General features: G+C 33.0%; 1 protein-coding gene across 1 annotated transcript; it reads right to left on the bottom strand.

Annotated features, from left to right (window-relative positions):
* Nucleotides 1-107: 107 nt before the first annotated feature.
* LOC113229778 (glutamate receptor ionotropic, kainate 1-like) lies at nt 108-2,254 on the bottom strand. Its single transcript, XM_026463460.1, has 4 exons — nt 2,099-2,254; nt 1,235-1,395; nt 332-499; nt 108-260 (listed from the first exon to the last, which is right to left on the bottom strand). The coding sequence occupies exons 1-4, from the start codon at nt 2,181-2,183 to the stop codon at nt 108-110; spliced, it is 567 nt and encodes a 188-aa protein (XP_026319245.1). The 5' UTR covers nt 2,184-2,254.
* Between the last annotated feature and the right edge of the window lie 11,692 nt (nt 2,255-13,946).

Raw genomic sequence — 13,946 nt, 5'->3', positions numbered from 1 at the left:
AGAACCTATTGCAATAAAACGGCAATTTCATACTTTAACCCCTAATATTAACACCAAAGTAAAGTAATTCTAGTTTAGCTCACTTGTCATCTGGCATTATTTTTTACTTACCTAAAGTCATCACCATCGGGCAATTGCACGACAGTCATTACTAAATCGGGCAATGTCAATATGGCATCCAAATATGGCAAAAGTTCAGATCCTTCATAAATTATCGTGAATTCTGTCCAACCTTTCATTTGTATTACGTCTGCGAAAAGCTGAAAGACGTAGAAACATTTTCAGATGAACATACTATTACTACATACTCTTATTAACTCTCGATTATTACCTGTGAATATGCTACGTGATGAGGGTATACATTTATTGCTGACCAATTGCGATTCTGAATAACCATAGGTTCCGTGATTATTTGAGGAATTTCGATAAAATCAGCGATCGACTGAACGTGCTGCAAAGACATTTTGTAAGTTGGACCTAGTACTCCGAAGATATTACTCTGAAATGTTTATAAACGTAATTAAATACTAAAAACTTCATTTAGTTCGTGGATGGACTAGTAGTTAGCCCTTAATCGAACAGAGGTAAATTATTTATCATCTTATTTGTTTAGTATTTTTCTTATGTTGCTAAGTGACCGGATGAACAAGTCGTGTGTCTGGTGGTAAGCGACATGTAGATAGTACCTGTGGACATGTAGTAGACCTGTCCATAGTAGCTGCTGAGAGCTTTAAATCACAAAGACCCCAGGGGCACTGCACCCTTACCTTTAAATGTATTTTATTAATCTATTAACTATGTTGTTACCATGCTAAAATGTTTCATTTTTGTCCTGTAATCTTTCGATGTATGTGGTGCTAACAATAAATAATTTTTTATCTATCCATCTTTCTATGTTGCTACATTCTCAAGTCCTAAACGTACAATGGTATATATTTACCACCAAAAAGATGATGTTCCCGTTTTGTCAAAGAAATTAGCAATGGTAATGGGTTCTAGTAAATTACCAAGGAACCACTGCAATATTTTATAGATAGGGCGTTAAGATTCTGTATAATATACATACATTAGTAAGAACACGCCAACAGATATAAAAAAAAGCATCAAAATAGTATCGAGAAATTATATTCTAGCTGAAATATTTACACCATTCATTACAGCAGCGCAGTTCATACTAAGTATCATTATGAAGAGATAACTCACATCTAAGGCAATTCGTAAACATGAAAGTTACCTCTAGCAAAGCGCACATCTCGGTTTCAGCGTGTAATAAATCTCCGGGAGACGTTCGTTTCACTTGAGCTTCAAATGGATTATCTTGACCCTCGTTTGCTTCAGTTAATGCAACGTTGAATGCAGCTTCCAGTGAAAAATCGCCGTCGTCCAATATTAAGCCTGTTTATAACAATATCCGGTGTAATAAAAATACTGATCCAAGCATAAAGTTTTTTTACATTCCCGGGACACAATTTTGGTCTTTAGAATAAATTTCCGAGCGTTAGAAGGGCCAGTTGAAGTTTTTTTTTAATTGCTTAGAGCCTAAATAAAATTTAGAATTAATTTAAGAGTTTTCAAAATTGAAAATTTACAAATAAATCACGTGTTTGTAACATTTATTTGTTTGTTCCTTCATTTTGTCATTACACATTGTGTAATGTGCCAGACCATACCAGACAATGCAAGAATGTAACAATGATGGACATGAAAGTGAAAAAAAGGAAAAATATACAAAATATTGGAAATTACTATAATATCTAAATCGTATATTTATTTTTTCAAAACAAAAAACATTTCAAGGCTCTTTACGGGTCCCATGGTCATACTAAATATGCTTAAAACAGGAGTAAAACCAAATTCTACCTTAATACTAAGAAATGTCTAGTAAAAAGTTAAAAAAAACCGGATACTGCGCCCTGGGGCGTCGTACCTACGAAGCTGACAAAGTTTCCGCTTTGGATAACTAACCTTGATCTTTGGCGGAAGAAAAATTGTATTCATATTTTTTTACAAAATTAAGTAGGAAATTACTATGGGTAATAAATAGCACACACACAAAATAATCACGCCATGAAATAAAATAAATTTCATACGAACTCACCAATAGCCCTATTTGCGTTACAGTAAATCCAAAAATGTGTTAGAATAAGCCATTGCATCAATAAATATACTTTCGTTGACATCATTATTCCTTTTATCTAATCTACATTTCAATATTCACTAAACACTTTATTGTTAAACTCGTACAAGTAGAAGAGGCACTACTATACATTTGGTTAATTGTGTTTTCATTTGGACTACAATTGGGTACTGGTACCGATTATTCGCGCAATTATTATCGTTAGCATACTTTTGTCGCCGTCTCGACTCGTATTGGACAAGCCACAAATAACTCTCCCAATTTCATTAGCTGCATTCGGGTTGCATTTAGAATGCTCGCTTCGGATCATTACATTGTGCTCTCAACAATATATTGCATCATCGTTTCATGTATTTCACATAACTGGCACAATCAATTCATTACTTGTCTATTATATTTTATTAAGTAGTGATTTGTAATTTTACCTCAAACTATTCTATAGTTTTAAATGTGACAGTCAATGTATCAAAAGACTTCTATTTCATATTTCACAGCTTTAATACAACTCACGACATCTTTGGAATCAGTTTGAAACTAAGGGTTCCAAAACAAGATTGGTTCTTCACAAGGTTTCACTTTCACGTCTCGAGAAAATAGCTTTCGCGTGCTGTAAAACCTCCCACAGTTTCTTCAGCACATTTCTTTGTGATTCTACTAGATGGCGCTAATTGGCGTTTTTTAAAGAACTTTCCATTTACTACAGAACATTTTAATTACGTATGGTAATTAATAGTAAAATTAAGTAAAAAACTAGTAAAATATTTGAATTGATGTTTAATTTTAAGCCCTTTTTTCACATACTATTTCATTTATATAGGTAACAAAAACTGAAGTTAGTTAGCCAGTAAAAAAGCAAAACAAAACGTGTTAAACTCCAAGCGTTGGTCGGTAAGTCAATCTGCTCAGCTTCATTACAGTTTTTGCGATCTGTCGCGTCAGAAACATGAGTTCTGTAGCTTTCTATTTTCGCAACAGAATAATAATAATAATAATAAAATGTTTATTCAATAACTTATTGTCCAATGGAATAACTAAAGATTAATTATGCGTATCAACGTATAATAACACATATAACAAGTACTAATTATATAGGTGGATATATAATTAAGATATTAACAAAATATAATAACTAAACAATAAAATACAAATCATATACCTATACGCTAAAATTAGACAACATTTATTTTGGGATAATTAATAAATTATCTGTATCATCGTAGGACATGTTTTGAAGGAATTATTGTAGAATTTTCTTAACCTTTATGTAACAAAAATGATATAGGTATGGCCAATTTGGCGTTTAATTTATTGTACAAAAATGACCCAAGGACCACAAAAAATCTGGAAATAAACACATGTTTTTAACCGACTTCAAAAAAGGAGGAGGTTTTCAATTCGACTGTATGTTCTTTTTTTTGTATGTATCTTACGCGGTAACTCCGGTATTTGTGAATCGATTTTCATGATTATTTTTTTGTTGGAAAGGGGGTACTTCCGTAGTGGTCCCATTTCATCTTGAAGAAAGTCATCCACCTAGAAGGGTGGCTGTTTACGCATGAAGATTCATTTCTATAAATAGCGCCTAACTTTAATTTAGGAGCAATTACTTTAATGGTTGATTTTGCTATTTCTCCAATTCAAGGCGTTTTTCTCTCAATATACATTGAGTAGTGAGAACCGATTTTTATTATCTCCAGTGTTAAGTCCTGTATAGTGGCGAACTAGGCGATATTTCAACAAAACTTAGCAAATAGACTTTTGAGGTCGGTTTTTTTAGTACTCTGTACTGATTCATATACCATTTCACTTCACGAGCTACGGCAAAAACTCTCTGCTCACAGGACTAGTTACTGGTTACAATAAATAGTTCTATGAGGTTGATCCCTTTGTAGATAAAAAGCATTCTTTTCAGTCAAATATTAAAGAATTAATTTTCAAACGAGATGCGTAGGTTCATATATTTTATTATAACTATATTGTAATTATATTATAAATGAAAAGTTATTATGAAGCGATGTGATGTATCTCTGATGAGTTACCAGGAATTTATGGCCCTTATTCTTGTTCCATTAAATAAAGTTTACGTAATTTATTATTCTTTCCAAGCCGAACTTTATAACAATTTCACGTACCAATAATCTTTTGTATTCTTACGTAAGTAAATACTAAGTTTTGTGAGTATCCGCTCACGCGTCTCTGGAAGCATACCACACCTAGAGGTGCCGGTGATGATTTTATACCGATTTATCGGATATCGAATTTATAACAGGTAAAAGAACTAATACTAATTGCTATTTCGGTAACTACTCTAGCAAACCATAAAGGTTTTAATGTCTGGATCTGTCACTTAAAAATAATAAACAACTTCAAAAATACGTCACGACAATCGTGTGTCATTGTTTGGGCTGGTGATTTCGGTGTTTATTTATTGAAAACATACCGTAAGTTGCGTTTTTTAAGTTTACCCTGAATATAAATGTTTATAAAGTATACTTTAAGTAGTAATTTCATGGTAAACAGAACCACTCAAACGGAATATTATCATATTTACCCAAGTACACAAAAATTTCGTTAGTGCTTTGAAGTGCAGGATTTGCGGTGTATTACTGCATTTTATTTGAGATGTTTTTGTTGTAGTACGGAGGGTATTTATTTAGCAATGCAGAATAATAATTTTTATTTTTTAAAACTTGTATTTAAACTGAATCCTTTTCTAATTTGCGAAAACAAATAGTCGCCATTTTGCGGTAGGATGAGCGCATCGCGTGAGCGGATATACTTAGTAAATAAAAAAATTCACCATAGCCCTGATACGCTACATGTAGCGGTAGATACAAACTTTTGGCATGAAACTACAGTATAAAACTCAATTTCGATAGTAAATAATTCAATCGCGAATGCTTCCCGCTTGGTTGGAATATAAGCCGAGATCGATTTATGTCTATAACCGGGGTGTCGTACATTTTAATCTTGTTTTTTCTTCTCTAATACCATTTCCGCCTACCTTTTAACTTTGTTTGAGAGTTACACACAGGACCAAATAAATTGTTTTAGTATATTATTGTTGTAGGTATTTTTTAATATGTAAGACATATGTTGTTTTCATATTTTACTTGAATACATTTTTAACCGACTGCAAAAAAGGAGGAGATTCTCAATGCGACTGTATGTTTCTTTGTTTTTTTTTGTATGTTACACGATAACTCCGGTATTTGTAAATCGATTTTCATGATTCTCTTTTTGTTAAAAAGGGGGTACTTCCATAGTGGTCCCATTTCATTTTGAAGGAAATCATCCACCTCTAAGAGTGGCTGTTCACGCATGAAGTTTCATTTTTATAAATAGCGTCTAAATTTTCTTAAGGAGCAATTATTTTTATGGTTGATTTTGCTATTTCTCCAATTCAAGACGTTTTTCTCTCGATATTCTTTGAGTAGTGAGAGCCGATTTTTATTATCTCCAGTGCCAAGTCCTGTGTAGTGGCGAATTTAAGGATATTTCAATAAAACTTAGCAAGTAAATGTAATTCCACGTACTTTTAAGGTCGGTTTTTTTAGTAGTCTGTACTGAGATTATTATAAATAGCGTTTAAATTTTATTATAAGGAGCAATTATTTTAATGGTTGATTTTGATATTCTCTAATTCAAGGCGTTTTTCTCTCAAAATACTTTGAGTAGTCAGAACCGATTATTATTATCTCCAGTGTCAAGTCCTGTATAGTGGCGAACTAGGGGATATTTCAATAAAACTTAGCAAATAGACGTAATTTCACGTACTTTTGAGTTCGGTTTTTTTAGTACTCTGTACTGAGATTATGATGATACAATTTTGGGGCAGACAATATCTTTCCGTCTTTTGTTAGTGTTTTCAGTACTATATACAACGTGCTGTTTGAGAACTGTGGATTTAATAAATAATTACCTTACAGTTAGTACCTTACACAACTTATACAGAAGGTCAGTGGGATAAAGGAATGGGCGGAAGGTAGAAGAAACCTTTAGAACCGCTCTCTCAATGATTAGTAATGAAGTTTTAGCAATACTACCCAAGATGAAATCCAATATGTGATAATTGATCGACATATGGCATATTAAACTTGCCTGATTATTTTAAAATCAGCAAAAGCTCGTAGTTTTTTAAACACACACATTAGCTTGCGGATACGACCGCTTAGTGCTGCGATATGGGCTTAAAAGAGAGGTTATCATCTATTATAACACCTTAATACTTTACCTTGTTAGTAATAGCAATGTCTGGACACTTACACAGGTTGTTAGTAGTCTCCATACAATGGTGAGCATATAGTTTTGTGCTAAGTAGCCAGTTATTTACGACATTGAATACTCGCTGAGCATATTCATACACTTCCTTATCAGAGTTATCAGAAAAAAGCAGAGCAATATTATCAGCATAGGATGTGATCTTTCCACTTTCTAATTCTAGATTACAAAGGGCATTAATGTAGATCAGAAACAGAGTGGGGCCTAAAATACTTCCTTGGGGAATTCCGAATGCAGTACTCTTGGGATCAGGACTGAAAACGTCACCTATTTTGACATATTGGGAGCTGTTCTCCAGATAATCTAATTAGTAGTATACCTCTTATACCTAAGGATTCAAGCTTCTGCAATAGGATGGCTATATAAACTGTATCAAAAGTTTTCGCGAGGTCCAGAAATATCCTCACTGTGTTGTTACCCTTGTCAAGTTCCCTTGCTAAAAATCCGTAAGGTGATGCAAAGCGTCAGATGTCGATAATTTGGATCCAAAACCGAACTGTGTTTTAGATAATAAGGATTGTTTCTCCAAATACAATACAAGTCCATTATATATAAGTTTTTCTAATATTTTAGACATTGCTGGCAGTAACGAAATAGGTCTATAATTCGTTATCGGACTTTTGTTACCAGATTTATGTAGAAAGTCTATTTTTTGTGTCGAAAATCCGTTTTCTTATCAAAAACATTTATTGCTCGGGTGAAATGAAGTAGAGTTGCAGGAGTATAGAAGTTTTTTTATGATGCTAAGTGACGGGAAGAACAAGCAATGCATGTGGTGGTAAGCGACACGCCTGTCCATATAAGTTACAGTACCACTCAGAGCTTTAAAACGCAAAGATCTGAGAACTGCCACTACTCCCGTCACCCTGATACATAAGTTGACAAGTGCCATGTGCCTGTAATTTCACCAACATCCTTACCCTTCAAAACCGGAACGCAGAAATGCTCACATTATTGCTTGGCGGCGGAAATAAGTAAGATGACAGTACTTCCCTGCACGAAATCTTTTACAAGGCGCTCTACTGCTACTAAAACTTCATATTATTTATTATTTAGTTAGTATTTAGATAGACAACACAGTTTAAATGATTGACATTAGTCATGCATGCTACGTATGGCCTGGGTGTTCTCAGTTGGAACCAAGTAGGATTAACCAAAATATATGCGATTTTAAAACTGGCCATGTGCTCATGCATAAGTCATAAAAAGGGCACATGAACCTTTCTCTAAAAACTGTGTACTTTATGTACTTCATATTTGACCATAAAAAGAACACATACTTTTTCAGAATAACTAACAGAAGATTTACTGCTGAAAAGTTCTTTGTTCTTTGTCCTTTCAAACGTAATAAACAGTAATGACGTCACGTTTGGTATATGACGTTTCGTGCCGTTTTCTTGGCGCGCTCCACCGTGTCGTAAACTTGAAAATTGGACGGAGTTTGTGCGCCCTGAGTAAAATTTTACATACAACCTACAATATGACCACATTCAGTAATGTATTACTCCCTTATCTCACTGAGAGCTCAGTGCATTATGTCTTAGCATTCTCGTTTGCAAATGGCAAGGTTATAGGCAAAAGAATGTAAGGTTATTATTTCTAATTATACTTTAGGATTTACTATTTACAAAGCTTCGTACAATTGATATAATAAAGCCACATTGTGGTCATACGTTAAAAATGCTTTTGTCGCGTGGAAGTCTTAAAAATAACGAATTACGTGAAACAAATTATGTACATGTGAAATTTCATAACACTCCTATTTAACCATAAAAGTTATCAACTAATTGCGTTCTTAGAATCTTTAAGCCTCTGTCCTGTCAAAGTTATCACACCAAAGGTCCGACTAGGTCCGACTTTTTATTAAGTCGTTTTAAAGTTTTATAATGCTGTTACGATCTACTGCTGTGCCTATTATAAAATTAACAAGCAACCTGTTTAGCTACCAAACTTTTTATTAAATACATTGTAACTTCCGAGTGTATTATTGTTAATTTTATGTATGTACAGTCGCCTACATTAATTTACACACGAAGCGAAATTACAAACAATATTCTCAAAACAATATTCATAAGTTATTTACAAGTTACACTATAATTTATGGAATAAGTTTTAAGATTTCTATGAATATTTCGCATGAAAATAGAATTCGAATTTCGCCTACCAAAGCAGACATCAAAGTAATAAGATCGATAGTCATTTATCCCTTGTACGAATTAATGTTGCGTAATTAAATTAAACATTACTGATGCTGAAAATGTGACAGAGGTATATTCCGTACTTTGCAATGGGACGCGTTTGAGTAATCACAAATAGATTTATATAAGGATATAACAAATGATTTGTATTATTAATGCGTTGAAATTCTAGAGTGTACAAATAGATGGCAAATTTTAATGAAATATGACTGAACAGGTGGCCAAATAATTTGTGAGTCTTAAATTAAATTTATTTTCAGACAGTTTCGTAGATGAAAGGCGAAGGTTAGCAGATTTAATTAATGAAACATTAAAATTTTGAAACATTTTAACTAGATCACTATATTTAAAAGTAGTAGTATTAGTAGCGATTAAAATAATGGATAACTAATCACTTCTTGCTACTTTGCAGGAAATGGATTTCAAATAATTTTTTCGTTTTTTTTTTTGTGATACCGAAGGACGGGACGAACAAATCGTGCGCCTGATAGTAAGCGACACACCTGTCCGTTTTTGTACCATATGCAAAATATACAGGGCAGCCTACAGCTAAGGCATGAAGTCATTATTTTATTTTTAAAAGTAAGAAATACTGCGTCGGTCAATAACAAGGATTAATTCCTTATAAGTAACATAGCATGCGATGAGGCAAGATGAAGCCAGATGAGGCAAAATGCTTTACAAGTCTTTGAATTTACATTATATGTAATACTCACTTTGCTTACTTTTAAATTTATAATAATGTCTCCATGAAGCAAAATACATATAAGGATGTAATTATAAACACATTATTTAAAGTCCCTTAATCCCTCCATGTGCCATAGCTGTAGAACACCTGTGTATTAACATATTTCTGCCGATTTTGCTCCAAACGTAAACACTTGTTACAAATGTTTTGACATACTTAAATGTAATCATACTAACATAGTTCTAAGGTATTCTTTTGTAACTGACACCATTATTTTATGGGCTATGGCCTGAAATAAATGGTTTATTATTATTATTTTTAAATCAAAATCAGTCAACAGTGATCAAGGTTTACTTTGTTTGAAAAAACAAATATACGCGATTTAGGTTTGAAAAAATGTAAAATGTAGGTAACAATCGCGAAAACATATACTTAAATCAAAGACTAATCAAAAGTCGATATACTTAAATCTTTTTGCCTAAATGCACAATTAGGTCAGAGTAAGGGCGTTCCCATTATGTTGTAACGTTTCATTTATCGTTGGATGATTGTCGAGTTTAACCTGTTCTCATATCACGACTATCTATCGTGACTGTATCGTGGACGTTTATTTTATCGTTGAACCATTTATCGATTTACAGCAGCCGCCTTGTCGTTTGCACGACAGAATCGTTTGAAGCTGGATTATCTGTCGTCATATTTTTATCGTGACGTTTTATTTATCGTCAGACCACTGTTGTTCTACCTGTTCCCATTGTCAAGACAAGCTGTCGTTGTAACGTCAAAAAAGTCGTGAACGACAGTTAATCGGGTTGTTCTATGTGTGAACAATATTATTTAAATAAATATACAAGCCGCGACACTTTAAACTACACGACTATTTGTCGTTCGACATAACACCAAATGAGCGACGTGTTAATTTTGTAATTTATTTTTCTACTTATGTCAACAATTTGTCTTGATGTAAAATAGGGTGTAAAGTAGGGTGCACATTCACTCTGTACGTAATGCCTAGGTTATATCCACAGACCACATAAATAGTTATATCGCTTGAAAAATAAAGAACGTGGAAGCAAAACGTTAACTGTGAATTGGATATTATAATACAATTATTCTTATTTTTTGCCTAGACTATATTTAAACAAAATTAAATTCAAATAAGTACCGCACATTTGTTAGTTTCCAACGGATCAAATTTCTTTATAGCTCTATAAAACAACATGTCATAAATAACGATAATAAAACAGCAATACAAGTTAATTTCTCTCTCAAATTAACTCCGCCTAAGTGAAGAGTAACTTCAGTCGAGAAGTTAAGTTGAAATTATATTAACCAATGTCGGTTTTACCTGCTCAAGACGGTAGACAAAGTTTATTTTAGTTACTTAAAAGACGTTTTAGACAAAGTTTTGGAAACAGGTCATATATAATTATAATTGGAATTGAAGTTTTTACGATATTCATTTCGTACGCAATAAGATTCCTGAAATTAAATCATAGACGAATAAAAACGGAATAATAGTATTTTATGCAATCGTTGCAAAATGAAAATTCATAAAGTCGAGTACCGAGGTGAAACAGAACCAACATTTAAATCCAATCCACGACAACAAACATTTTGAGATATTATTTATATAAATAACTTTAATTTTAATAATTTCACAAATATAGTGACGTTAATTTGTTCAAAAACAAAATGACGCATTTAAGTACTCTTATTAATTAGCAGAAATTTCTTTTTAAAAAGAATTTTTATTTGATACTCGAAATTCTATGAACAGAACTATAATGACACTATTGAGTTCACTAGCGAGTACCATAGATAATAGAAATTTGGTTCACAACTAAAATAGCGCCTTTTTGATATGAAATTATAATATGACAATTGATCTTATATACAAAAAGGCCTATGTGTTACTAGCGTCCGCGTAGTGAAGATTTGAATCTCATTCACATGACCGACCTTACAATCAATATTCGTCGAGCAAAGAGACGAACTTGATATTTGTAAAATTGCGTCATTTTATTCAAATTTCAAGTAAAAATGTCGTCGTGCGTATTTAGAAAATGCACCAATTACCATGTTTAAGTATATAAATCACATACCACGCGTAATTTAGCAAAAATATTACGTTCTTTCTATATTTAATTTATGTTTATTTTTATAAATAACAGTTGCCAATTGAAGATAGATATAGTCATCGATTTGGTAGATGACTGATTGCATTGTAGTCGAAAAACTTATTTATACTGTATTGTTACGTAAGTGTTTATGCTATCTTACACTAAACAACCATTTCTTGCCTGTCTATGAAAAAACACAGAATTTAATTTGTGAAATCTCATTTTCTGGGACGTAACTAAAGAGTTTATGCTCTCTACGCATTTCAAAATGTTTTCCAATTTTCTTGCAATCTAACCTGAAATACGGCCCACTATCTGTTTGACAAAAGTTTCAGTGTAACTGGCACTTCAGCAAATATATCAACATTATTTTCTGATATCTTGTCAGTAATCGTCATAAGATCATATTTAGGTCGATCTTTAGGTGCTTTAGAAGCGTCCTCCCCGACGACTCCCACCGGTCTCCTGCGCTTTGCACAGCGTTATCACCGTTTAGAGCGATCTAATGAAATATTTTTATTTCTTTATGAATCATTAAAAGTCATGGAACAAAAGTTATTTCAAATAAAAATAAAAATATTTCAAAAAGTTATGATTTATGATGTCAGTGATATAGTCCTGCGAGGTTGTCGGTGCTTTACAAATAATCCTGTATAATGCCTATTATACAGGATTATTATTTATGTATGCTTTGAAAAGGCCTAAATTATAACGAACATTCAGGGAACGTTCAGAGAACAAATCTGCAGGCTGGGAATTCCACGACAATGCGGTAGGCCATAATAAATGTGAAAGCGTTTATTAAATAGTCTTTTATATTGTAAGTATCTACGTTTATATTGCAAATGTTGTGCGTAGCTGTCATAATTAGGATCAAAAATTTACTCCAAGTATAATGCATGTTAATTTTAAGCACGTTCTGTAGAAAATATCCTTAGGTGAATCGTATATTTTTGCAAAACCATCATTTAATAGTAAATACCTAAACCATTTGATCTAGCTAAACAATTTTCCTCGCAGTGACTCGCCTGAAGGTATTCTTTGCGCTCCGTGTATGTGTGCCTGTGGTATACGTTTTTAAAGCCGTGTTTAAGCCCAAGCGGCATAACCTCCAAGTCTGACGGCCGAAGCAGGACTAAAGCGGACAGGGAGGAAGCGTGTCGGCTTTGGCGAGTATGGGGGGACCGTGTGCGAATTTAGGTATTTCCTTCGTATTATTAAAACAAATACACATTTTGAAAATGTACGGAGTATACGTAATAGAAAAGATGTAGTTTTGTAATTATTCAAAAACTGGTCACCTTCCGTGAAGTATTTACGCCGTATTAAGGGTTTATTTTGTTTTTTAGAGATAACTTCGGATTTTTTTTCTATCGAGGAAACTACAAGTAAGTAATCGTGTACGATTTATAGAGTGACTTCTTAAATATCTTATACATTAATTTTATAAATAAAGCTTTAGTAATACTGTCTCGGTGCAGTCTTAACCGCTCACGCGATACATGCAGCCGTAGACGCATACCACACCTAGAGGTGCCGTGATGATTTTATACCGATTTATCGGATATCGAAGTTGTAACAGGTAAAAGAACTAATATTAATTGCTATTTCGGTAACTACTCTAGCAAACCATAAAGTTTTTAATGCCTGGGTCTGTTATTTAATAAAAAATAAACAACTTCAAAAATACGTCACGACAATCGTGTGTGTTACTGTTTGGGCTGGTGATTTCGGTGTTTATTTATTGAAAACAAACCGTAAGTTGCGTTTTTTTAAGTTTACTCTGAATATAGATGTTTATAAACTATACTTTAAGGAGTAATTTTATGGTAAACGTTAGAACCACTCAAACGAAATATTATCATATTTATCGAAGTACACCAAAAATTTCATTAGTGCTTTTTAAGTGCAGGATTTGCGTTGTATTACTGCATTTTATTTGAGATGTTTTTGTTGGTAGTACGGAGGGTATTTATTTAGCAACGCAGAATAATAATTCTTATTTATAAAAACTTGTATTTAAACTGAATTCTTTTCTAATTAGCGAAACCAAATAGCCGCCATTTTGCGGTAGGAGGAGCGCATCGCGTGAGCGGTTAAAGTCTAAACGGCTTTTTAGTCGTAGCGCCACCTGTGAGAAAGCCATGAAACTATTTTAAATATATAAATTATTTAATGTACGTAGATTGGCATACAGACACGGGTTCTAGTCCTGTCAGATCGAAAGATTTTTCTTTATATTTAATCTGTGTATTAACAATTATGATATTGTATAATTACCAACACACATAGGTATAATTATTGGTTATCCATAAATTAAGCGCCTACTACAAACAATAGTTAAAAAATCATGTATGCAATAATATATGCAGTTTTTTTACTGTCCTCTAAAGTTACTAAAAATGACAAGAGTGATGGTTTTTTATAATAACAAGTGTCGTGATGAACAAGTTGTGCGCTTGGTGGCAAGTGACACGCTTGTCCACAACAGTTGCAGTGTTCCTCAGAGCTTTAAATCA

This window comes from Hyposmocoma kahamanoa, unplaced genomic scaffold (assembly GCF_003589595.1).
Source record: "Hyposmocoma kahamanoa isolate Upper Pololo Valley unplaced genomic scaffold, ASM358959v1 62, whole genome shotgun sequence".
Taxonomy (NCBI): Eukaryota; Metazoa; Arthropoda; class Insecta; order Lepidoptera; family Cosmopterigidae; genus Hyposmocoma; species Hyposmocoma kahamanoa.
This window is presented reverse-complemented; position numbering and strand designations above follow the sequence as displayed.